This window comes from Microchirus variegatus, assembly GCF_963457635.1.
Source record: "Microchirus variegatus genome assembly, chromosome: 9".
Lineage (NCBI taxonomy): Eukaryota > Metazoa > Chordata > Actinopteri > Pleuronectiformes > Soleidae > Microchirus > Microchirus variegatus.
The window spans coordinates 25,537,799-25,565,014 of record NC_139810.1 but is presented as its reverse complement, the minus strand read 5'-3'; the positions used below and the strand labels follow the sequence as shown (position 1 = coordinate 25,565,014).

General features: G+C 41.1%; 2 protein-coding genes across 2 annotated transcripts in view; one reads left to right on the top strand and one right to left on the bottom strand.

Moving 5' to 3' along the window:
• Positions 1-4,908, bottom strand: part of zbtb48 (zinc finger and BTB domain containing 48) — a gene marked incomplete at its 3' end in the record, with an annotated part of 5,471 nt that extends 563 nt beyond the window's left edge. The window contains exons 1-10 of the mRNA XM_083895531.1: positions 4,776-4,908; positions 3,294-4,039; positions 2,872-3,182; positions 2,696-2,801; positions 2,501-2,593; positions 2,326-2,412; positions 2,050-2,204; positions 1,511-1,647; positions 1,076-1,240; positions 886-974 (exon numbers count right to left, since the gene is read on the bottom strand). Of these exons, the coding sequence (XP_083751657.1) occupies positions 886-974; positions 1,076-1,240; positions 1,511-1,647; positions 2,050-2,204; positions 2,326-2,412; positions 2,501-2,593; positions 2,696-2,801; positions 2,872-3,182; positions 3,294-4,019 (1,869 nt within the window). The 5' untranslated portion in view covers positions 4,020-4,039; positions 4,776-4,908. The remainder of the gene's footprint in view (positions 1-885; positions 975-1,075; positions 1,241-1,510; positions 1,648-2,049; positions 2,205-2,325; positions 2,413-2,500; positions 2,594-2,695; positions 2,802-2,871; positions 3,183-3,293; positions 4,040-4,775) is intronic.
• Positions 4,909-5,240: 332 nt separating this feature from the next.
• nol9 (nucleolar protein 9) lies at positions 5,241-12,184 on the top strand. The gene is made up of 13 exons (XM_083895166.1): positions 5,241-5,372; positions 6,004-6,531; positions 6,644-6,854; positions 6,981-7,111; positions 7,254-7,389; positions 7,735-7,831; positions 8,058-8,155; positions 9,336-9,503; positions 9,584-9,836; positions 9,928-10,042; positions 10,281-10,455; positions 11,100-11,233; positions 11,353-12,184. The coding sequence occupies exons 2-13, from the start codon at positions 6,061-6,063 to the stop codon at positions 11,467-11,469; spliced, it is 2,106 nt and encodes a 701-aa protein (XP_083751292.1). The 5' UTR covers positions 5,241-5,372; positions 6,004-6,060; the 3' UTR covers positions 11,470-12,184.
• Positions 12,185-27,216: the final 15,032 nt, after the last annotated feature.

Below are 27,216 nucleotides of genomic sequence, written 5' to 3'. Positions count from 1 at the left end.
TTAAGCAGCATCCTAGATAACGAATCTTCACAAACTTGAGACATTGTGCAATAAGCAGACTATTTGATTTACTATGCATATCCTATATATTATATTTATTACCTCCACCAAGGAGGTTATGTTTTCGTGGGAGTTTGTTTGTTCAGATTTGGACAAAATTTTCTGGAATTTTGGCCATGATCCGTAGATGCTATCAATGGTTACAACGCTGCCTTGGCGGAGGTCTGCGCTCGCCGAGTGCTTTTCTAGTTTTATTTCTGTTATATGTACATTTTTCTACACTTTTTAAAAAAAGGTATCTTTATGCTATTTAGTCTATTTACACCTTTGTTCTGTCAGGATATACAGTACAATTTCTGATTCTGATCAGGCCTAGTGAGCGGGAAAAAAATACACTGATTGAATCGATTTATTTTTCTAGTAATAATCTTTAACAAATAATAATGATAATGTTACAATATAAATGTACAATTCAGAGATTCAAACTGCCACCTCTTTGTGTTACATAAAGTAACAAGAAAAGCACTCGGAGAGCACAGACCTCCGCCAAGGCAGCTCAGTGCCTACAAAATAGCTATAAAAATAGTGATAGCATCTATGGATCATGCCCAAAATTTAATCACTTGTTCCTGGTCCAATTGCAGACATTTCCTGAAAATTTCATCCAAATCTGTCTGTGACTTTTCGAGTTATGTTCCTAACAGACAGACAAACTCCAGCGGAAACATATACTTCCTTGGCGGGGGGTCAAAAAATGCTTTTTGTCATCATGACCAACGTAACTAAGAAACACAAGATGGTGACGACAAATTAATCTGCCAACAATTTCTTGATCAAAAATTGTTGGTTCTTTCATTGGAAACATTTAACCTTAGGCCACCGTACCTGTCGAGTGAACCTGTAGCCGCAGTTGCTGCATTCGAACTTCCTCATGCCTTTGTGGCGCCGCAGGTGAACGCTGAGCTGCTCCTTCGCTGGTGACGATGTAAAGCCACAAAGTGAGTCACGGATGCAAAAAGCTCATCAAACGTTCCGTTTTAATGGAGGTCAAACGAAGCACCATCGGAGATCTCACCTTTGAAGGTTTTGCCGCATATGTGACAGGAGTGGGGACGACCTTCCTCGTGCTTACTGGCCTTGTGGCGGACGAGGGCGCCCTTCTCCGTGAACCGCTGCTCGCAGACGTCACAGCTGAAGGGACGCTCGCCGGTGTGTGTCCGGTGGTGTTTATCTAGACTGGCTGGTTTTCAAAAAGACAGCGATCGGGATTCGTTTAATATCACAGGCAGAGAAACAAAGCAGGAGGAGAAGTCGAGCAGCGCACACACACACACACACACACACACACACACACACACACACACACACACACACACACACACACACACACACACACACACACACACACACACACACACACACACACACACACACACACACACACACACACACACACACACACACACACACACACACACACACACACACGGGAAGGTTTTGGGCCATTTACCTTGTGTCCTGAAGGTTTTTCCACAGAGATGACACTGATACGGCTTCTCACCGCTGTGTATGCGCATGTGCATGTTGAGGTTGTTCTTCTGGGAGAACGCGTGGCCACATAAGGTGCAAACAAATGGACGTTCGTTTCTGGAAAGCAAATTTAAAAAAAATTTATTTATATTATATGATATATAATATACATTTTATTATATTATATTATTCATAATGGCTTTTAATACCCTGTTGTTTTAGTTCAATTTTTAGTTTTCATTGGTTTGATTTATTTCATAAATGTTTTTTTTAACAGTCCGTTTTTAAAGCTGTGTGTCTGTCATGCTTTTATTTTGTAAAGCACTTAGGTCACCTGTGTGTTGTTGTAAAAGGCTATAGAAAAAAAGTACACTTATATTAAGCAATATCAGTATTTTTAACTATCACAAAAATTCAAACCTTTGGCAAATGTCATGCTATATGCATTAACACAGACTAAATGATCAAATGACAGATGAAAAGCTGCAAAATGACACACAGATAAAGACGCTCTGCGACCTGTGAATGGCTTTGATATGCATCTGCAGGCCGTTTCGACTCGACGCCCGGTGGCCACACTCCTCGCACACAAACGGCTTTTCACCTCGATGTTTGGCTGCTTCGTGCACACGCAGCTCCGTCCGAGTTAAGAAGGTTTTGGGGCACTGGGGACACTTATGGCCAAAAAAACAAACAAAAACACACTATTTTAACCTAATGAAAGCATTAAGTTAAAAACACTGAATCGGTCGTGACACAAAGGCAACTGTGCAAGCACATCACCAGGAAACTTACTGCGTGTGGTTTTGGGAAACTGTGGATCTTCATCATGTGAAGCGTCAAGTTTTTCTTGTGCATAAATTGTTCAGGACACAATGTACACTATAAAGAAAAACACACAGTACATCATAAATACGTTGTTTATCATTTCTAGTCACCGATGATTGCTATAGAGACATAACGGCTGTACCTTGTGAGGCATTAATCCAGTGTGGGACACGATGTGCACACGCAGCTGTTCTTTCGTATTAAAGGTTGAGGAGCACGCGTAGCATTTGTACGTCTGTAGTTCAAACACAGCACAAACACTTATTATCTTTTCATCCTTTTGTACATTTTGCGTTCTCATATCTGTGGAGCTGAAACTACTTCTTTAATGACTTACCACCACTTTGTCACAATTTCTGATCTCGTGTATTAAAAGATTCTCCTTCCTGAAGTACTTCTTCCCACATTTAAGGCAACCGAAGGGCTTCTCGCCTGTGTGTCGCCTGTAAAGGAAAAACATCAGTCGCTATCTCGACAGTGACTCGAATAAAAAATGCACGGGACGGATTTTACCTGTTGTGGACTTTAAGGTAGTATTTGCTCTTGAAGGATTTTTCACAGACGGGACACCGCACGGAATCCTTCTTGGATTCTTCTTCCACGGTTTCGTCCTTCTCATTTTTCATCGTCTTACTTTGAACGTTGCAGCGTCTGCGTGCGGTCGATGAAGCTGCAGATGAAGACGCAGGCTCGGCGACGGGCACGTATTCCTCATCTGAGCCTTCGGTGATTGGCTCAAACTCCCCAATATCGTCATCTTCCTCTGCCGCCTCATTTTCCTGGCGAACACTGGTGTCATTTATGGCAATCTGAAGATCAGCTGCCTGTAACATAACCCAAGGACAAGAGAAGCGTGAATATAACCACTGTGTTCATCTTTATGAATGAGCGACTTCAGTGTAATGCTTTCTCACTCTTGCGTTCATGTTTTATACCTCCGTTTTACCAGTTGGCTGATGTGGACTCTGATTATCCACAGCATCACAACTTTCTGTCTCCGCAGGAATGTTCTCGGCCTGTTTGCTGGTGTTTTCACAGGCTATTAAATCAGTGGACGGACTCTCATCAGTGACAAGTCTCCTGGGGCCCTTCACTACACGACCAGAGCGGGTGGTGGTGGCTGTTGTTGTTGTTGTAGCGGTGGCAACGACGTTAACGGTGGCTGCGTCAGCGTCGATACCGAACTCCTCTTTTGTGTCCGCATGCACCTTATCTTCTTCTTTGACCGAACAACGAGAGGTTGTCTCCGATCGGGTCTTTCTCGGTCTGCCTCTTTTGCGCTTCAAGGGCGCAGGGTCCGCGGGCGTTTTCTGGAACTGCTGACAAAGTACAAGCGCCTCTGGCACACAGAGGCTGGCTGCTGCGTGCTGCACCTTGTCCAGGTTATCTAGATCCAGCCTCAGCTCTCCAGTGTAGAGGAAGTTCAGGAGCAGCTCCAGGCCATCGCTGGGACACTCCTGCAGGCGGATCTCCGTGCACGTTGAAGCAGGCGAGTTGAGCTGCTGGAACAGTTCACTGAAACAGGCCAGGATGTTGCGGTGGGCCAAGTGTACCACGCCATCTCCCACATTCAGTGTTGCGTCACAAAACTTCCCTGCTGCCCTCTGCTGGTTTAGGGAGGTGAGGACACTCTGTGCGTGGTTCCTCTTTGCAGGCGTCATTGTAGCTTCCCTGTTCACTGCTGCTGCATGACACACACAGATATCAAACAGCTTTTTTAAATAAGGTCAAAATAAAAATATGACAGATCGATACATCCTCCCTATTTCATTCTGGGACTAAAAGAGTTAGAACATAATTCATTGATTAAGGAACCAGTCACATTTCATCAATGTCCAAAAATTCATGTCACTCTTTGGCTTATGACCCACTATGAGACATTGATTTGTGTTATTTTTATATTTTCTACAGTATTTTATAATTTTATTGTCTGTTTTATTGTTGTTTTTAGGTCTTTTAGGTCTTAGGTAACGTATTTATCTCTGAGTTACAGCACTTTGTTTCACTTGCATTTTCAGGATTCTTAAATCCACCTGACACAAATGTTGCAACAGTTTATGATATTTAATGGACCATTAGTTGCAGACATACTGTAGTTAAAAGATATATGCACTTAACTTGTCATGAAGCATTTTTTTTTCTTTTTTTAGAGAAAAAATTTAAATAGTCCCTTCCTCCTTTACTATACCCACAAGACCCACAGTTAACATGTGTATGTCACGTTGTCAAATCAGGTTATCCACTATTATATATTGACTAAATTAATAGCATTTCAATGTATTGCAGTTAGCATATCAATTGTATTTATTATAGTCTATTTTCTAATGAGTATTGTGTCGCTGCCCCGGCTACCTCCGCACCTCGACGTTTATTTCCTAGCACAGGTCTTTAAAGACACTCCCTTAGCTGATACTCACCCGACGGCTACATTTCGACATTCATAATCGCATTATTGGTCCAAATCGATCTTTATTTTTTCGTTGTGTATAAGCTGGATCCTCTTTTAGTGGAACAAATAAAGAATTAATAAATACAGCGAATCCCAGCAGCTACATACATCTTGTTTTGTTTTCTTGTAGGCCCCTAAAAAACTGCACAAGGAAGAGGAAGTGACGCATTTGAACTCCGGGAAAGTTGTTTGTTGTCCATTAAAAACTCCAACATTCACATTAAAAACTCATTAAACTACTGAAACGAAAATGTATGTTTATGGCTGTAATGGTTGATGATATGTCTTAACTCACCGTTTATTCATTAAAAGTTAAAATTAATGTTAAATAAAACATCGCAATGGGCAAAATCGCAGATAATAACACGCCGGGTAAAGTCATGGGTGACCATCTGGATGTGGTGTCTGTATGTGGCACACACATGGAATTAGCCTTTTAGCAATGATGTTTTAACAGCTGGACTGCTCTAAGCATTCGTTTTGGCTAAACGTAAACGCTGCACCCTCTTTGAAATAATAAAAAGGAGTTTCTCCAGCTTTACGCCGTTTTGTACACAAGCAGGGGGTAAGTACTCGCCACATTAAGTGCAACAACGGCACTTAGCATAGCAGCTAACGCTAGTCACCTGTCGAGGCTGTGCTAGGTTACTATGAAAACTTCACACTAACTTTAACATCCATTATTCGTCCAGGTTTTGGTTTCTGGTTTCTGTGAATTTGCTCTTTCTCTGCCCCATGTGTTGAGGAAAAAGTCTAATAAACTCTTAGCTGCATTTGAATTTCACTGTAGCATGGCTAGTTTAGCCTGGAACTGTTAAAAATAATCAAACTGTTAAAAATAATCAAAAATAATCATAATATGCCCCACGCCCCTGCACAACAATATGAGGCGCCATCATTAAATAAAGGTAATGTTTATCAAAATTTCGAGTACGATTCTGTAGGTTCACAATCAGACAAATAAATACACCATTTGAGATAATAACGATTACACGGAGTATTGCTACTTTTGAGTAAAACATTACTTTAACAGTGATCTGACAACATCTGTTGTCAAAATATTGGCAGAATATTTTTACAGTTGTTTGAGAAACTAGCTGAAACAATTAGTCCATTATTCAATCAAAGAAAATTAATTCACAATAAGTTGTAAATGCGAGTACTTTTTACTGCTAATTCTACTTCTTTCTTTGCAGGCACACCCCATTTTATTTTTCATCAACACCCACACGAATGGTTGCTGACTATTCATTATGAAGGTGAAGAAAACCACACAGGTCAAGGGTCATGCTAAATCCCAGAAGTGGAAGGATGTGAGGGGAAAACGATGCAGACCTCCCATCAGTTCCTCTGAGCTCAACACCCCTCTGGTCATGGCCAGTGTGATAAAAGAGCACCAAGCAACTGTTAAGAAAAAACCTACTGTCAAGAGGCTGCAAAATAAGGCAAAGTCTGTCTCTGATACCAAGAAAAACACTTCCCAGTCTGAATTGAAGAAACCACACAGTCAGGCTAATGGAAGTTCAGGGTTAACTATGGACAACGAATCGGATAACTCACAGGAGTGGAAGGAGTATTCCCAGTCCATTCAGAGGAATGGTGTAGAGACCTCAGCTGACACGGAGGATTTTCAGCCAGGTAGACTGGATGGGAATAGTCTCCATTACTGTGCAGAGAGAGTTCATCAGGGAAACCATGCAGTAGTTGTTATGCAGAAGAATCAGGTACATTTCTGGTCATTTTGTTGTTTTGCAAGTCAATAATCTGAGATTTGGAAATAAGTATGAAATATTTTTTGATTCGTTATCGTTATTGTCTAACATTTTTCTCTGGCAGACCCTGTGTTTCCGTGGGAAATGCCATTTGACCTGCCTGTATGGTCGGGTAGAAGTGATGGGGTTCACTATTGAAGAGGGCCAACAGTCATATCCGCTGTTCTCCCCGGCTTCACATTGTCCTTTGGTGATAACCGCACTAGAAAGCTCTGTCAACACCAGAGATGACAAAGCGGCAGCTTCACCCATTCTCCAGAAGTATTTATCGTCAGGTAAATGATAGAAATAACCTATCAAAGTTGATTTTTATCCCGCCGCTCTTTTATACATTTGGACTTCTGGATTATTTTGAAATAATCCAGAAAATAATATTTTCTTTTCCTTTGTATTTTTCATAGCGTCGCAGAAAAAGTTGCTAAAAAAGGTAACATCACATTCCTCCATCATCCTCCTGGAGCCCATGGAAACACCCCTAACACGGTTTCTGTCAAGCTTCTCAGAGCTCAGTGAATTGTTCAGCCCCGTGATGGTAATCTACCTATTATTTGTACATTGTCCTTCTTTAAGATATCCACCAAAATCACATGATGTGCAAATGAATTTACTGGAAGTTTAGAACTGCAGTTGACAGACGTGTCTCACTTACACTTTCCCCCTCTGCTTGTTTGTAGAGTGAACTAATGTCATCTGTGCTCGACACTCCTCTCAATGGTTTGGGTGTGATTCCTCTGAGCAGCAGCATTGAGGGCCTGTACATGTCAAGGAGCTACAGAGATGCTCTTCACACAGTGGTCAGTGCCTGCAGAGGTAAGCCCGAAATTATGTGCATCACATTTTTAGTTACTTTCATGACTTATTATGAATAGTTTTGATCGATCACCCTGTTATTGTCTGTTCAGCACCATCAAATCTGTTAAATAAGTCTGGATGAGCCAATTCCAAGTGGCAAAGGAGATTATTTCTATGTCACAATATTGTTTGCTTTGAAGGAGTGCCACATTTATACTCTTAACAGTATTGATAAGAATCATGTCACATCTGAAAACAGTAATATCCTTTAACAGACTTCTCTATCGAAATAACAATCTGTCGTTGGTGTAATAGACATGTCAAACACAGAATAGTCACATATTTGATACGTGTCATTCACAGGAGACATGGATGGCTGTGCAGTTATTCTTGTGTGTGGCGCCAAGAATGTGGGCAAGTCGACATTTATCCGCCACCTCATCAATACCTTACTAAATCAGTAAGTAATCATTTCTATATCCAGTAAACTAATATTTATTAATACTACTATGTTTGTGTGTTAAGATTATAGTCCATATTGCTGTTGATATGATCCCTGTGCACTAAACTATCATTATTTATACCTCGGTTTCAGTTTGCTGAGGACTTAACATTCATACAGAGATGAAATTAAAGTTAAAATATTAATGCTATTGTAATGTTTGTCTGTTTTTTTGTGTCTGCAGCACTGCTTATGTAGATTACTTGGAAGCAGACCTTGGTCAAACAGAATTCACCCCTGCTGGTTGTCTGTCCTTGTCAGTTGTCAGAGAACCACTTCTGGGTATGTTTTTATAATCTTGCTGTTTCACCCTAACTGGTTTTGTGTGTAGTCCGGATTTAAAAATAATCAAATTTATGTTTTACAAGGAACACTCACTATGTCATTGTTTTCTCTGATAAACCGTATTGTATTAACCGTTCAGGGAGTAGTGTATACACTTTAATGGGTATTCTAATTCTATGTCTGTACCGTAAATATAAGTGTAAAAACACAAATGAGTCAAGAGTCAGTCTCCACTTTTAAATCATGATGTTTTATTTCACTTTCATAGCATCAAAACATCTTTGGTGATCTGGCATGTATGTTTTAGTTTGGCTCATGTCCCATCTGTTAACAAGGAGGAGGATGGATTTATAACCCAATAAACCTATGCAGCCACCAGTAGGTGATTAAGATGGTTTGGCTTCACTTGTGGGAGCTTATCATGTCATCCAAGTTTATATATATATATATATATATATATATATATATATCGTCTGTGGTCCAAGCCAAATAAGATATAACATGGGAGCTCTGGGGCCCGGTCATACTGTCCGTCCTTGTGTCTCCAGAGAACCACTAGGGTCCCCTGTCACATAAATTTCATCATACTCCCATTTCCACGGTGCTCTGTACGGACCCTACTTGGACGAAAGTAAGGATATCTCCAATTTTAACCCACACAGAACATATGCACCAACTGCACATGCTCCCTGTAGCCATTTGGGGACGCGGGGGAAAGTACCCATGGAAACTTGCTGGAAAATATGTGAGAGAGTGTGCTCACATATACTGAGTACTGAGGCTAATGTTGATCCCTCATTTTATTATGAAAGGAACCGCACTGGCATAATGATTTCAAATCAGCCACTCATAAACGTGAAGTGTGCCGATATTCAACTTAAACTGCCCTAACCAAGCAGTCTTATCTCTGGTTTTCAAAATAAGGGATTACAATGTACTGAAAAAGAAAAATTAAAATTAAATAAAAATTAAATTATATGTCAATTTATATCATACTATGGTGATTATATGCAAAACAATTACATCAAGTCAAACAGTTCACTTTTTTGCAAAAGTAGCAAGAACGTTCTTACTTTTGCTACATCTTCAAAATGTCTGTGTCTGCCATGATAATCCTGAACTGTGTCGTGAACTTGGTAGACTTACACTGAGTTTTTTTTTTTTGTTTTTTTTTAAGGACCACCATTCTCACATCAGCGCACACCAGACCACATGATCTACTACGGTCGGACAGCGTGCGAGTCGGACTTGGACAGATACCTGGAATCACTGAAGTCCTTGTGGCGTAGACGCTCCCAGAGCAGAGAGACTCCCATCATCATCAACACCATGGGCTGGGTCAAGGGTCAGTAAGAACGGAATATAAACAACTATATAATTACGATGGTTGTGAGTCATGTCTGAATATGTGCTCGTCTTCCACAGGGTTTGGGTTCCAGCTACTAGTGGACATGATCCGCATCTTCCCAGTCTCGCATGTCGTCCAGCTCGGTCATGGTGGTGTCACGCAGTGTCCTGCCCTTACTCCAGACTTTCTCAGGGCGGCACACGGGTTTCAGACCCACCCGGCAGCTCAGACTGCGATGGACGAGTATACAGACGGCCACAGTCCCCCAAGAAGCTACACTCACCTTATTGTACAGTCAGAGTTTCAGGGAGTGGCGTGTCAAGGAACTTCGTAAGTGGTGTTTGGATTCAAATAATAATGCAAGTTTTCGTGATTAAATGCATTGGCTTTATTGTGTGTTTGTGTTGTGTGTGTGTGACAGGAAACACCAGCGCAGTAACGAGCACAGAGAGCTGTCGTTGCTGGCTTACCTGAGCCAGCTGCAGTCTCCTGATCCTGGACCAGTTAGACCTCTACACAGCCTCACCCCATACCAGGTAGATGAAAAAGATAATGCGTTGTACAATTGTATTCTTGTTTAGATTTTCAAATATGTTTTGCTTCAAGGATCCACTTCCCAGTTCCTGTAAATATTACTAACCAAAGCTTGTTACCAAGATATATCATATTTCCAGTTGTCTACTCCTGATAATATAGCATTTCTGTTGGTCTGAATCAAACGACTGAGTCATTTACTCGACTGAGAACATAAGCCCTCTCCCTCTGATCCCACAGGTGCCCCACACAGCTGTGGCTTTAGGTGTGATCCATTGCGAGGTGGTGCCAAATCACATGCTTTATGCTGCCAACGCCACACTGGTGGGGCTCTGCTGCCTCGGAGAGAAAATCGTAAGCAGGGGAGGTCCGGTCCTCTTGTCCCAGGCTCCCATCTGTCCATGTGTGGGCTTTGGTATGTTTTACCCCACGTTTAATGCCCATGTGCAAGATCATGCAGACACCTAATTCTTCCTTCAGTGGAAGTCATATTTTATAAACGGAGAACTCAAAAAGGATCAAATAAAAACAAAGGTTCAAAGGTGTAAAAGATATACATATATATACACTACTGTTCAAAGGTTTTTTTGTGTGTGCGTTTTCCATTAAAATTAAAAAAAAAAAATTTTTTGCAAAATGAATAGAAAATATAGTAAAGATAGTGACAAGATTAGAAATAATGATTTTTAGTCAAAATGTTGCCCTTTTGTAAAAGAACCAGCAAAACCGTTGTCAGCTGTGCTAACATAATTTCACAAGGGTTTTCAAAGGATTTCTAATCATCCAATAGCCTTCTAACGCGATTAGTAAACACAATGTACCATTAGAACACTGGAGAGATGGTTGCTGGAAATGGGCCTCTATACACCTATGTACATATTCCATTAAAAACCAGACGTTTGCATCTAGAATAGTCGTTTACCACATTAACAATGTATAGAGTGTATTTCTGATTCATTTAATGTTATATTCATTGCTCCTTCTAAAATAAGGTCATTCCTAAGTGATCCCAGACTTTTGAACAGTAGTGTATAATTTTCTCCGTGTTGTGTACTCCAGGTGTGCTCCGAGGTGTTGACATGGCCCGAGGTCTGTACTTCCTGCTGACTCCTGTAGATCCCTCCATTCTACGCAAGGTCAACTGTCTCCTACTTGGAGCCGTAACGCTGCCTTCCTGCATCCTCACAGCGCAGGTCGGATGACTTGTTCTTATCTCTAAAAACACACCCGTCAATTCTGTCAAACGATGTAAAAAAAAAAAAAAGGCTTGGTTTGACCACAACTTTAACAAAACCCTCTGTCTGTGTTTCAGCCTGGCTGTGAGGGGGAGATGCCCTACGTCACCACAGACTACAGTTTTGATGTCACCGGTGCAGGAAAGCTGCGAGTCTTTAAGGGACTGACGAGACCCAGTCAAACAGGGATGTAATGACTTTGTCCACATGAGCCACCACCTGATTTATCGCTCATTACCTTCTTGACTGTTGTCTTGCACCAACCTGTCAGCACTGGCTGTAGATTGTACAGACCTGACACTGAGACAGGACGTTTTTTCTCTTTCTCATTTCAAGATTCATTGCGACAGCGGTGCCAGGGAGACAGACTTCCCTGTTGTCGGATGTCATATCATATGGACAATAAAATAACACCTTGTAGTTAAAGCTCTTGTTTGTCGGTGACATTCCAAACGCATAGAGCTGCCAGAAATTAAATGAAAAGCAAAATTTGATCAGACTGTTCTCTTTTCTTGCTTTCAAACGATTTTATCGATCAGTGTCACTACTAGTGGGTTTTAAAATGAAGGCCATAGTTCAGGATTTCAAACTCTAGTCACAGCGTAACACATTTGAACGTATTGTTGGCGGCAGCAGTGCGTGATCACCGACTCCTGTGTGCCATGATACAAAAAGGGATTTTTCTTTCATAAACTTTGGTGTGAGGAGTGAGCAGTTCACAAAATGTCCAAAAAAACCGACAGTTTCCAGTTAAACAAGGCTGTCTGTGGTCAAGCCTAATGTTTTTGTTGTCAAAGCCTTTCAGCGAGAGTCTGTTTACGCTGGTTCCAGAGACTGTGTGTCTGCATATAAACAAAAACCTTAGCTATCACCTCCGCATTTTGTTTCACAGTCTTACATCCAGGTAGATTTGATGCATTATAGTCCCTGATTCAGTGGGATAAAATCAAGTGAAAGAAGCCTGTTTTGTCAGTATTACATTTTCGCAATCCATTTTTTTATTGCAGACCAACACTGCTTTAAATGTTGTGCTTTTGTTATGCTGTTTAATACTTAATTTAATACGTTAACACACTTAAGTGTTACTGCGTCTATGGGTCATTCAAGGATAATTTTTTGTAATATGTAGGCTTGTGTGGGATTACATCCAAGTAATGATCTGGTGCTACAGATTGTGCCACAAGGGGGCAGCAAACATGTTGTCGAAAGTTTGCTCTGAACAGCAGCAGATGGTCCCAAAGGGTGAAAGAAAATGCAATAAAAACTGTAAAAAACACAATTCTGTGTTCGGTGGATTTTAATGTTTAATATCAAATGATGGTTCACTCGAGATCTGGCCCTAAAGTGACATTTGCATTGTCTGACTGAAGGGATTAAAAGCATGGCACGTGGTCGTAAAACACACACTTAAGCTGTGGAGAATTGCTAATTTGTTAAGTGGGCTGTTTTAATGTCCCCACTCTTCCCCCCTTGCTGTTCTTTGTTCGCTGTTCCCCGCCTCTTTATTGAGGGTGAGTGCATACACACACAGCACAGCAACATTTTGGCAGAGTCATTGTTTTGGCTTTGTCACATCAGATGTTTTACCAACGACCTCATGCAAACCAAAGACAAATCCCTCTGTAGTGGTGCCGCCAGACAAAAGCCTGCCTGTCCCCGAGAGGTCCGAAATAACAACACGCATCTATCCAATCTAATCCTAATATGCAACATTCAACATTTAGTGTATTCATAATAACCGTTCGAAACGAAAATCAGATACGATTACACGTTCGCCTCTTTCTCTGGCATGAATGTGAAAGCTTAAAATCTTCCAAGAATTATATTAAACTTGTCTGGCTCCACAGCTGAAATGTATTACTGCTCCAAATGATTAGATTTAAAAATAATAATGAGTTTATCAGTAAATGATTAATAGCAATTAGTGTTTCCAAACACATCACTGATGTTTTAGTCTTTTTGTTACAAAACAAGCTTTGTTAACCTTTCAGTCACTGTATGCCATTACTTTTCCAACATTTTAAAGACAAAAACATTATTTTGACAGGGAAGAAAGTAAAAGGATTATAGATTTGATTGTTAAATTCACCTACACAGGACGTGCTAAGGCAGAAAAAAAAAACCTTTGATCTGTGTAACGCCATGAATTTATTATAATGTTTAATGATTTGGGTTGAATATTGGTATTGGATCAAAATGGCACAACGTTGCCATGCTTGGATCAATACTATTGGGGTCCCTTGAGACCAAAATCAACAGCAGGGCTTTTAACTCCCTTTTGCCCCTGGGACTCGTAAATGTTTGACCCCTGGGTTCAGTGTGTGGTAATCTGATTAAACATGGTAGTTAATTAAGACAAAAAGGTCCTGTCTTGCTTTGTGCATCTAAATTAGATACGATACAGTTTATGTTTTTTATAGTAGTTACAACATTTTATTTTATGTCTCTTTATTATCTTGGTGCACCTTTTAAATGGGCCTTTTTATGGTTATTGTGAATCTTAATGAAAATGTTTAATATTTGTTGTATGTGGTTGTTCTGTGTCTCTTTGTCGTCGTGTGCCACTTATGTCCCTTTATGGTAGTTTGATGTGTGTGTGGTTTATGGCTTTTCTGTCTCGTTTTGTGTTTTTATAGTATTTTCTTTCACATTTTATAGTTGTTAAATGTGTCTCTGTGGTTTTTGTGTCTCTATCTACTGTTGTTAATGAACCTTTGTGTTGATCCTTGTCACTTTTTCTTGTCATCTGTTTATGGTCATTTTGTGCCCTCAATTAGTTGTTTGCATCTGTTTTGTGTCTCTTTACTGTTGTTATTGAATGTTTGTGTTTATTTTTTGTGTGATATTTTTTGATGTGTATGGGGATTTTGTCTCTTTGTGTCACTCTTTCCGTCTGTTTATGGTCATTTTGTGCCTTCACTCTGCTGTTAGCATCTGCTTGTGGTTGTGTGTCACTTTTCTGTTGTCAATGAACGTTTGTGTTAATTTTTTGTGTGATATTTTTCGATGTGTATGGCGGTTTTGTCTCTTTGTGTCACTCTTTTGTCGTTTTTCTACATGTTTTGTCTGTTTATGGTCATTTTGTGCCTTTACTCTGCTGTTAGCATCTGTTTGTGGTTGTTGTGTGTCGCTTTTGTGTTGTTAATGAACGTTTGTGTTGTTAATGAACGTTTGTGTTTATTTTTTGTGTGATATTTTTTGATGTGTATGGCAGTTTTGTCTCTTTGTGTCACTATTTGGTCGTTTTGCTCAATTTTTCCTCTGTTTATGGTCATTTTGTGCCTTCACTCTGCTGTTAGCATCTGTTTGTGGTTGTGTGTCACTTTTCTGTTGTCAATGAACATTTGTGTTAATTTTTTGTGTGATATTTTTCGATGTGAATGGCGGTTTTGTCTCTTTGTGTCACTCTTTTGTCGTTTTTTTTACATGTTTTGTCTGTTTATGGTCATTTTGTGCCTTTACTCTGCTGTAAGCATCTGTTTGTGGTTGTTGTGTGACTCTTTTGTGTTGTTAATGAACTTTTGTGTTTATTTTTTTGTGTGATATTTCTTCATGTGTATGGCAGTTTTGTCTCTTTGTGTCACTATTTGGTCGTTTTACTCAATTTTTCCTCTGTTTATGGTCATTTTGTGCATTCACTCTGCTGTTAGCATCTGCCTGTGGTTGTTGTGTGTCTCTTTTGTGTTGTTAATGAACGTTTGTGTTTATTATTGTGTGATATTTTTTAATGTGTATGGGGATTTTGTCTCTTTGTGTCACTCTTTGGTCGTTTTTCTACATGTTTTGTCTGTTTATGGTCATTTTGTGCCTTAACTCTGCTGTTAGCATCTGTTTGTGGTTGTTGTGTGTCTCTTTTCTGTTGTCAATGAACGTTTGTGTTAATTTTTTGTGTGATATTTCTTCATGTATATGGCGTTTTTGTCTCTTTGTGTCACTCTTTGGTCGTTTTTCTACATTTTTTGTCTGTTTATGGTCATTTTGTGCTCTCATGCTGCTGTTAGCATCTGCTTATGGTTGTTGTGTGTCTCTTTTCTGTTGTTAATAGACGTGTGTGATATGTTTTCATGTGTATGGGCGGTTTTGTCTCTATGTGTCACTCTTTGGTCGTTTTGTTCATTTTTTTCCGTCTGTTTATAGTCATTTTGTGCCTTCACTTTGTTGTTAGCATCTGTTTGTGGTTGTTGTGCGTCTCTTTGCTGTTGTTAATGGACGTTTGTGTTATGTTTTCTGTGATAATGTCTCATGTTGTGCGGGCGGTTTTGTCTGTTTGTCTTTGGCCGTTTTGTTCATTTTTGCTCTCGCCTGTTTATGGTCATTTTGTTGGTTGTTCGTGGTGTTTTTGTGTCTCTTTTGTGTCTTCTTGTTTACACATCTTTCACACAGGGATCCATGAATTGTCTCTGAGGCTCTTACACCGCTGTCCTTTGACTCCTCAGATCTCCGGGTCGACGCAGAGTCCCAAAGGCCTGAATGCGCTTTGGATTAAAGTCATGAAAGAGTCGTGTACGTCTCTGGTGAGTGTGTGTGAGTGTGTTTGTTGCTGTGTGTGTGTGTGTGTGTGTGTGATGTCGGTGTCTCTGGCGCCTCTAGCTGCGACACTGCGTCACTCCGAAACTAACTGCAGTGAGTCTTTGTGGCCCCAGGTTGAGTGAATGAATGGAGGAAGCCGATGGTTGATCCCTGAGAAGGCGGCGAGGCGAAGCATCAGCAAGCGGACGGTGTGTTTACAACTGGAGCTGCCCGTCGTGTGTGGAGCTAAGAGACGGGGACACGGCCAGACGTGGACGAGCTGCTCTAAAGTCCCCGGACACGCTTTCGTCCTCGTTTTAATCCCATTCCTGCGCCGAGCCGAGCCGAGCCGAGCTGACTAACGTTGTTCACTCGGACGTCGTCGACATTTCTTGTTTTCAGCAACAGGTCCATTTAGCGCCTTCGTTTGTGCCGCGTTCCAAACTTGGTTGTGTGAACTCCTCGTCACATGAAGCGAGGGATGCGTTTTTGCCACTCTTTCCCGTGCGTTCACCCCGTGCAGCTTTGTGTGCACGCCACCGACCAGACTGCGCAGTCTGTGCGCACCGAGGAGGGCGACAGCGGCAGAAACATTCGAAAATGTCTTAGTGGAAAGAGCTCATTGAAACGCGATTGAGACTGAGACACACGGGACACAAGACCCCCGAGGAGCCGGTGCCGGTGGCTTTTCCCTTCCGTACCGACAAGCATCGCATGCCTACATGGTGCCAAACAAGTGGAGCATGAATTCTGTTCTGCACAAGTCGCCACCAAGAAGCTGGCTTGGTCTCAGATTACGACTGAGTGAGTAAAACATTTATGATCAGCCTTTCAATAACCCACCATCCTTATTGTGTGTCAGGATGTTGCATCCTAATAATAATAATAATAATGAGATCTCACCTCAGTGCTTTTGTTCTGAGGAGAAACTCAAAAAGAGACTGTGCTCCATGCAGATATGGAGAAGAACACAGCAGCTCTCTCTTTGATCCCCAGGCACCACATCATTGTTTCATGCTTTTTTTTCCTCCAGTCATCACAGTTAATGGCTGGATTTGGCAAGTGACCTGAGCAATTATCCCAGCTGGAGGCAGAGGTATTTTAGTCGAGGGAGGAAAGTACACCCTGATCTGAAAGTTGAAGGGACAACTCTGCAGCTGCACGCTCACATCAGAGACACAGCCTCCTGTAAATAACTGACACTATTTCTTCTATTTTCCACATGACCTGATATCTGTCCTCCCCTTCTTTTTCTCCCAGCTCATAATTCAGATCAAAGTGAAAACTGGAATATCCAGCCTCGTCTGTGGCTGCAAGAAATTGATGAATCTGCAGTTCCGTGCACCTTGAATAGATAGATCAAATACAATTTTGACAGTAAATGTTTTGAGTTCATTGTTTCTCACAGGCCGTGGATGCGTTGGCATTTCATGGGTTCAGTACAGTGATGGGAAAATGGACTTTAAAGTCTAGCAACCTTAATTGGCTAATTGATTGAGTCTGGAACCCCTCACTGTTCCAGGCCACCAGAGTCTTAAGCCCTGTCTTAAACACACGGGTCTAATCTGGGACCAGATGTCCCGTCTGGTCTCTGTCCACCACCGAAAAACAAAAGCAGAGACTCACTGATGTTAAGAGTGGCAGTCATAAATAAGGGACGTTTGTCTGAAGAACATATGATGCTGTGGGTGAAATTAATGTTGTCATGAGCATGTTTTCATTTGTCTGGTTGACAGCCCCGACACAACATGTGCAATTTGACTGTACGTCTGTCTGAAGGCATTTAGACGAGTCACAACAATGCAAAAAGCTACAGGACTGTGTGAATATGAATATCTATGTATGTGATAGCAGGAAGATCCACTGTTGTTGGAAGGCAGTGTTTTTGTCGATGCTCACGTTTGCAACCTTTTCTTTGCACTTTGAAGGGCTTTACTTGACTTTGACTGGCTTTAAGTCTTGAGGTTCAAAGTTACAGACCATGGAGGCATCAAGTGAAAACAGTCTTACCACAAAACCTATTTTTGGCTCTTCTGGAGCGTTCAGTCAAGTCATCCACCTCATCGACAGATGGATTTTGTTGCAAACTGATGGATGTTCAATTTTCGTGCCCATGGTGTTTTTAAAACTGAGGTTTTAACGTCACGTCATTATTGAGCCTGGAAACGAAACACGGTCACTGAATCGCAGGTGATCAAACTCTCACTTCTTTCTCATCCATCCATGTTGACCTCAAAGTTAATCAATAGTTTGTGCAGCTCATGCAGATCAGCTGTTCTGAGGCTTTTGATCTGGGCACATGCTCTTCATCATGAGATGGGAATTTTCCCAATCGACACCAAATTGTGCACACTTGAATTTCTATTTTTTTAGTGAACTTTGTGAGGAAATCTGGAGACAGGGAATTTATTACTGACTATTGAAACGACAGCTGAGAAAAAGGTGCCCATTTAGTAACTGTTCTTGAGCTTTTGATCTTAGTCAGCAGATGGAGTTTGGATAGAATTGGTGATGTGTAAAAATGCTAATGTTTGGGCTCTGGTGCTTTTGATCATCTCACACGATCCTCATTAGAGAAAAGTGCTTTGGATTTTGTCATTAACACACTTCTATGACACATTTTTTGCTGAGGAAGGTCGCGTGATGTCTGTCGATGGACCTTGAGTTGAGATGGCTTTTGTCAGCAGAAATGTGTGTTTGAAAGTCAAAAACATCTGCTCATCTCTGAGGAAATATTTGGATGTTTAGTTTTTCTGGTGCAGCCAGCAGGTATAATCCCAGTTCATATGTCATGTAATGTGTGTGTGTGTGAGTGATTTTGGTCTGGCTTGTGGCTTGTTACAGTTCAAACTTCCGTCTTCATACTGTCTTTCCATTGTTCCCGTTTTTTCCCCGACAGTAATTTCCTTTCTCTTTTCCCCTCTGCTTCTTCCTGATGGTGCGCCGGGGTCACAGTGTTTTTCTCTCTTGTATCCAACAGCTTCAGGAATAATTACTTCTGCATTAATATTTTCTTTTATCAAAGTCTGCTTTGCATCTGACGTTGCCAGGCTCAGTCAGTTACTTTTTCATGGCTCTGGTCACCAGAGCTGCCAGACTCTGGTGGTAATTTTGCCTTTGGTCTGAGAAAAGTGTTTAGTAAGTAAGAGCACTCAATGGTCACATTATTAGGTACACATGACACCTAATAAAGTGTCACAAGTAGCACACAGTGTGGTCTTCTGCTGTTGTAGCCCATTTGCTTCAAGGTTCAATGTGTTGCGTGTTCCGATATGATCATGTGCATACCTAGGTTGTAACGTTCACAGTTGCCTTATCATTTCGAACCAGTCCATGCATCAACAAGGCATTTTTGCACAGAGAACTGCTGCTAACTAGACATTTGTGTCAACCCTTAAGATGGCTGTGCATGAAAAACCCAGTAGCTCAATAGTTTGCATTGCATTCTGCATAGTACTGCATTCTGTTTTGCTCTCTGGTTGAAGGTGATAGGTGTTACAGACTATAATGGAAAAATATTTAAAGCCGAACTTTGCAAGTCTGTTAGTTTTTTCGCCGTTCTCCCTACTGACCCCCCCTGCCTTGTTGTGTCTACCACTTTATCCTCACTGTCGTAAAACTCGCCGCTGACGCTCCCCCCTCCCTTCCCCTCTTCTGGCCATGTACATTTTTTTAATGGAGCCGGCCAACACAAACAGTGGAGCCATGTGCAAATACACATAAATTCATGGAGAACAGAGAGTTTATCCCAAAGATAATTACATGTGCAACAGCTATAAAACGCCATGTCAGCATCTGTTTTGCGTGCTTCTGTGCTTTTTTGGAAAAACTTGGTCCGGCGTTTGTTGCCCCTTACTCGGTCAGACGGTCGTTCCTCGCCTCCTTAGACAGTAAGCTTTCTGTTTCAGGCTCTGCCACGATGAACTTCTAAAATAATGCTATTGCTGCCTCAATCTTGTAGCTGGTACCTGGCTAGGAGGCACGCGTGTGTGTAGTGTCATAAAGCAATTCATGTTTCTCGAGACTTGAGGCTTCACAAGACCTAATTTCGAGCTGGTGGCCTTGATCTTGCAAGGCTGGTTTTCTGCTAAAAGACAGAAGGGGGAGTGGCGACGGCCATTAGGGTAAATAATCCCGCATAGTTCAGTTTTAAGCCCACAGACAATTAATGTTTGATTGAAATAATGTCCTTCCTTGTATCTTGTCATTTCTTTATCCTGTATATGTATATATATATATATATTACACAATATTTAATTTGTAATTATCAAGTTCATCATACATTTTTACTTTGATAGGAAACCTAGTGCCCTTTTTTTTTTTATTAGAGCACTGATGTCTCCCCTTTCACTTGCAGGGGGATTCCCCCTTTGAAAAAACTGTGCTTTGTTGTCGTTAATAGATGACAACTCTGAGTCACCAGATCAAGACTGTGGGTATAAACCGGCCATTAGCCACGTCCCGTCTGTCATTCTTATCCAATTTCACTATGGCCAATTGTTTGAGGACATTTTTTCTTTTTGGGAATTATCCGTCATTAATAACGAAGATTACCTCCCCAGTTATGAAGTCAACTTTCATGTTAACCCTCTGTTTCCGCTATAGTTACTCCCCTATGGGTTTTGGTTGACGACATCTACATGTAACTCATGGATCAGGCTGGGTGTTGATAAAAAAAAAAAGATATTTTGGAATTCAATTGTCATCTTGCAGTTGAACATGGAGCAACTTTTCTGCTATTTATTCCACGAACAGTCGAGTGTGTCATTAAATCTGCCGTGTCACTTTCTGTCATCTCAACATAGCTTTATTCTTCAAACAAGCCTCTCAAAACACAACACAGACAAACACATACACACATACATGTTTAGTGCCGTCGTCCTTTTCTCCTTTAAGGAATGAGCACCGTCTTTGGTCATAACTTCCTTTCCTCGCATTTTTAAATATTCAATACCACAAAAGCATTGCAGTTCAATACCGTGTGCAACTCAGGCACAATAAAGGCTTACTGCTTCATCATTTGAACCAAAATGAAACCATTGCTATGTTAACCACTTCATTAAGGCCACATTATACTTCTCTGACTGCGTAATGCGTTATCCTACTGCGTAACCACGGAGATCGCTCGAGCCTTCATACTTCTCCGTCGTGGTGACAGATACGCACTGCAATTTCCCGCCCGATCAGTAGGGGTCACTACGTAAGGTTGTTGTGCTTCTGGCTACAGTGAGCAATGGCGTTCGAGAGAGAAAGAGAGAGAAAGACTGTTGAACAGTGGCTGTTTCTCACTTTTCTGTGGTGCGCAATGTGAGCTAGCACAGAGCAGCTTAGCTCGGCCTGTCCTGAGGACCAATCGCAACTCTTGCCGTCTCCGTTGTCCCTTGACGGAGTGACGGACACTTAATATTTCGTGCAGTCGGAGACGACGCAGAGACTCTCCGAGAGGCTCTCCGTCGACGCAGAGTGCTCTGCGTAACCTACGTAGAGCACTTTACGCAGGAGTATAAATTGGGCTTTAGATGTGCTGACGGTCTCATTTTATCGTTTTAAATTCAGTAGCAGCAGCAGATTTTGAAAGAAAGACTGAAAACACATGCCATGAGAGTGGTGAGAAAACAACACTTATATTATGATATATAAACCCCCAAACCACTCAGATTGGCTCCACAGAGCTGAATGGAAGCTGCAGACTCAGGTGATTGTTTAGTCATGTGATATATATTTTTTTTGCGAAAGTATTGATTACAACCGCAAGCAAAACCAAAGAAGCAAATTACCCAAATTGAAGACTCATTTACTGACTCACGAAACACAGGTTAATATCACATTACATGACAGGTGTTGTGGCTCTCTGCACTTCACTATTTACTGTCACGGATGAGGTCATTGTCATAGGCGTGCTCACAGCTGGAGGCTGCAGGCTTACTTTCCTTCTCCTCCACTCTCACGCATCTTTTCCCCCTTCACACTCATCGCTGACAAAGGACTGCAAGGACACGTGGAAATGGCTGACGGTGAACAGAGGCGGATACTGTTCTATTAATCTTAATACTCGGCCTGTTCTGACCCTCATTCTCAGCACGTTTGTGTAGCTGTTGTTCTCATTTTGTGTGACATTACTTCACAGCATATTTCTCGAGTTCATATTTCCTTGCGTGCACTGTTTTGGTTCTTTTCTTCACCCTGAGGGGGGTATTCTTATCCTCTGTCCTCGTCCAGCTCTGCTGTTACTGAGACGGAAAAATGTATCCTTCTGTTTTATGTATTTGGGTAATCTGCATAGGCTTTAAAATCACAATATTTCAACAGCTAATATGATAAAACGCACGCACGTTTGCGCTTCATTCATAGTGTGGACCCTCATAGACATAATGCATTCTCAGCCCCTAACCTAACCTTCACCATGACAACTAAATGCCTTACCCTAACCTTTGTCCTTACCCTAACTTAAAGCCAATCGTAACATCAACCCTAAAACCAGGTCTTAACCCCCCCCCAAAAGCCCTTTAAAGAAATGAGGACAAGCCAAAATGTCTTCACTCCATATGGTTTATACAATTTTTGGTCCTCACAAAGCCATGAATACAAGAACACATACATACAGACACGGGTCATGACACAGACATGGGTCAAATACAAATATAATTTCTTTTTTATCATAAGCAGACATGCATGCAAAATGATACAATTAAAAACATAAAGATAGCATTGATATTCAACTGGATTTGCATCAAATCTGGTTGTTTTGCCAAGATTATGCTACAATATACAGTATCATAATATCTGTATTTCCCCCAACCCACTTTGTATCTTTGTAATATACACATGCATAGTCACCTTAACTGATTGACTTAAAGTGAGTAGTTATGCACATCACTGGTTAAAAAACAACACACACACACACACACACACACACACACACACACACACACACACACACACACACACACACACGTAGACCATCTTAAACTCCATTTAAGCGTTAATCTCTGAACGTGCCCCTTCCACACTTATAACCTCCACCCTGGCTAAATGACTGTTTATGGATCTTGCAGCCTTCCACTTTGCAATAACTGTACTTTTATGGAATAAGTGTTTTTGAATTTCCAGCTGACTCTGTCATTGGCTTCTCAACTGCAGCCCCCGTTGCAATTTGAACCAGATTGTTTCAATTATGGGATTATTCATATCAACAACTTTGAAGAGTGGTTGTGTGTCCCTCTGAACTGTTGCTGGTGTAATGATGGGCTGTTTAAATTACACAATGCCTCATAGTAATAAACTCACACCCTCACATCAGTGCTCAGGTTATCATAAAATGCTGTTTTATGATGGCGAAAAAAAACATTTCTTTCACTTCACACATTTGACTGTATAACATATGTTGGTCCAGACTTGCATACTTGCATAACTGTCTGATGGAATGCTATAAAATCTGTCAAAGTTTCCAGATGATTTACCATCCTGATATGACGATCCTACCACCATGGTGCTGAACACAGAATTGATTGGAATATTTGTCTGGCCTTATCAGTATGTCAACATTAAATCATTTTCCCAGTTTTAAGAGTAATGTCATTCTCATCAGCATCTCACTTCATATTTTCCCAAAGTGTCACGCTATGTAACAGGTGATAAACATTGTTCTGGAGTTGCAAGTGTTAATATTGATTAAGCTGCCAATCGTGCTGAATATTCGGTCAGTTGTTAGTCTATAAAATATGAGAATAGAGTAAAATCATACATTTTTACACTGGTATGTACCTAAAGCCAACTCTGACATGTTTAAATGGTTTCACTGTTATACATCGTCTTTTACTTCCGAGCCAATGACGGTACAAGAATTTTTGTGCATGCGCAGAATGCCAAGTCTGACTCCAGTCCGACTAAGCGTATTCAGGTACATGTAGGAGTTCTTGTTCTATGAATCGTTTTATCAAGGTATGTTAGTCTAACTACGACTAGCTTGATTTTAGTCGGACTAACTTATTTACATGACATTAAAAAAAATGTTTTTGTCTTAGTCTGACTAAAATCAGACTGACTCCAGTCTGATTCCAGTCCAACTAAGCGAATACAGGTACATGCAGGAGTTATTGGACTATGAAGCGTTTTATCAAGGTATGTTAGTCTAACTAAGACTGGCTCGATTTTAGTCGCACTAACTTATCTACATGACATTAAGAAAACCACATTTTTGTCTTCGTCTGACTAAAATCAGACTTTTAACATGCATATAAACACACTGACAGACAGTCTGAGTGGCTAAGGCTTTTGTAGTGACTCTCAAATGGAAATGGAGGTAACTCATTTGCATCCACACAAAGAAGTTCTAAATGTAGACTTGTTTGGCAGTGAAGGGTTAACCTCGGCTCGTTTGATGGGCCACCTTACTAAATATAACCCAAACCTCCTCCACATGGGCACGCACAAGCCTTCAACTGCTCTCCCTCCATCAACACTCAAGCTCGCACACTCCCCCCCCCCCCCCCCCCCCCAACGCACTCACACTCAGACAGGCTCATTTACAGTCTTGTCGAGCTGCAGCCGCTCACACAGTCATTTCTCAACGCAACATTAATACTTTAGTGAGTGTGGTTATATTGAGAAGGCTGTTATTCTGGCTTGGCTCACTTGGAGGTTTTACCTCCAGTTTCCGTCGACACTAAAATTAACCAGAATTGCAGTACTGTGAAAAAGTCTCATTGTACCAGCAGCTTTTTTTTTTTTTTGCTTTTATGTCTGTCTAATTCTGTAATCATTGCCATTTGGCCTGGAATGGTGTGACTGAAAGTTGGTCTTTTTATTAGCTTAGTTTAACTCATAAAAACATGTGTATGTAGTGCTCAAAGCATGTCCAATAAACCTGGCGTAATAGATTTCTTTCACAGCAGATATTTGTTGACATTAAACAGTAGGACAGACACAGGTTTTTAACAATGACATCAATTAGGGTTCATCTCCAGTTTTAAGAGAGCCACGGTCATGCTTTTGTTCAAGTGTAAGGGCAGGTCACATAAACACTTGACACTTAAACCTTTAGAAGCAGTTTTTGATGTGCTCCATTAAAGCGATTGAGATATAATTATACTGGCCTAAGGCTTTTGCGCAGCACTCAAGTTGGACCATGACTGTCTTAAGTGTGGTTTACTTTTTTAAGTTAGGTTTACTTTTGCTGTATGAAAGGTATAGTTGGACATTTGATTGGGAAAACATATATTCACACCATCACCAAGTTTGATGATGACTGGTATGATTTTACCTTTAATATGAAGCTACAGGCAGCAAACGCTTAGTTCAGCCTAGTTTATCTTAAAGACTGGAAAACCTGGCATGGTTTTGAGACTATGGGTAAAAAGAAATTCCACCCACTCGCACTTTAAAAACTCAGTAAGTCATTTACAGACGTTAGTCCTGAAAAGATATCTACAAAATTGGGTCTGGATTGGATTTTCCAAGGACTGCCGTTGAGTTGTGATGAATGCAGCCGGAGATTATCTGGGTCAGACATGTTCACACAATAGGAGGAGTCTAGAACATCCAGGCGAGGGGTGGCAGGACACTCACCCACTTGCCCGTGAATTATCTGGAGCGTTTCCTCGTGTGTTCTTATATGAGCTCACTCAGACATTATCTGCAAATTTGACTAGGGGGCTGGCAGGAAAAGTTCTGGAAAATGTCTTGAGTGACTTTTACAGACATTCGAGTTCTCACATAGAGCCCCTTTGGACAATTCACATGTTACATGTCAGGAAAATATTGCTGTAGAAGTCCCCGCTCTAACTTTTTCTTGGCGACCCACTTTGGTCATCACTGTGAGCTTTCCAGACTCCATAAATTTTGTTGTGGTTTTACATTTCAGCTAAACGTTTCTATAACATCATACTTCATGAAAAAGAGACGTGTTTTGTTCCTTTTATCCCCTTCCTGGAAAGGAACCAAAAAAAGTGTTTCCCAAAATGTTAGTGAGAGCTTGTGTGGAGAAGTTGGTGCTTTGTTCTCCGTAGCTTGTTATCTGTGCTTTGTGTGAGACTTTTAATTATTTCAAACTGTGGATAAATATAGAGTTAAAAGGTAAGGGTGTTGGGTCACAGTAGATGTTCAATTAACGATCACAGTTTCCACCCAGTTGCATTGTGGGTAGGATCAAATGTATTTGGTGATTGGACCATAAAATTCAGAATATGGTGGCGACTGCTGGCCTGGAAACCAGATCAGTCACCAAGCTCATGTTTATTCACTCCCACAGATGGGTCTATTGCTTCCATTCATTCACAAATGTTAATTAGTCCACCAATGTCAGGCTCTACTGCTTCCGTTTTGACCATCATTTTTTGGAAAATTAAAAAAAAGAGATTTCTTTTCGTGGTGGAAAAATGGATATACCAACATCCTCATCATTGCTACACACTGGCTCTCTGAGAGTTAACTGGATCTAACCATGCCAGAAAAAGCTGGTTGCATTTATAACTTAAGTACTTTTTATAGGCGATCATATCAAAGTGCTTTTGAATACAAGTACTGTAGTACCATAATAGCGCAGGTAGTTTATGGTCTTGTCACATCTGGCAGAAGAAGCTTTTTTTTTTTTTTTTTTATTAAAGGGTGATCTGATGGATGATGATGAAAGCCTGGCTGCATTATACCTCCTCTGCTGCCCTCTTTGTGTCTACAGTAGGTGGAAATTGGCCCTTGTATTTGCTGCCCAGTTCTCATGCTGCACGACTGCTCTCTTCATTAAAAGGGAAGCCGCGTACTCAAAGCTGCTTCAGATTATTACCATATGTCTGCAAAGCCCAGAGCTGAGCAGCAAACCGGCTCCTATCCTACCCTCTAATTTCTTATCCCAAAATTGGACATGTGGGTCGTTGTGTGTGACAACGTCCCTCCCTTCTCTTCGCCAGCACAGTACATTCTCACAGTATTTCTTCTCCCATTTTAGATGTATAATAGCAGTACATCAGCATTTAGGCAACACTGGGGAAAATATTATGCCATGAGTTGAGGTATCTAACTGCATGTTGTGTTAACCCTTCAGCTGTGTTCAAATATATCAGAGAAGTGGAAGGCATTGTCTCATTTAAGGATATTTGTTTTGATCCTTTGGGATTTCTAATTGCCAAGGGGCCAATGTGTGCATTGTACCTCCGCAGAAAATAACAGCTCATTCAACACAGAGTTGGTGCATTCATAAAAACGGAATAAATCTTTCAGCAGACATAAAAGGCGCGGGCACTAATCAATGCAGAAAAATGTCAGCCTTTTACAGTTTGCGCAAAACATAAAGAAAGTTCATTCTGGATGTGGGCAGAGGCTTAAAAGAGATCTTTGTGTCACCAGTCCAAAAGCCATTGGCCCAGATTGCCCATCCCAGCATGCAACTCACCTCTGCATGAATACAACACTTGTCTGATGGAGTGGGCAGAAAGCCC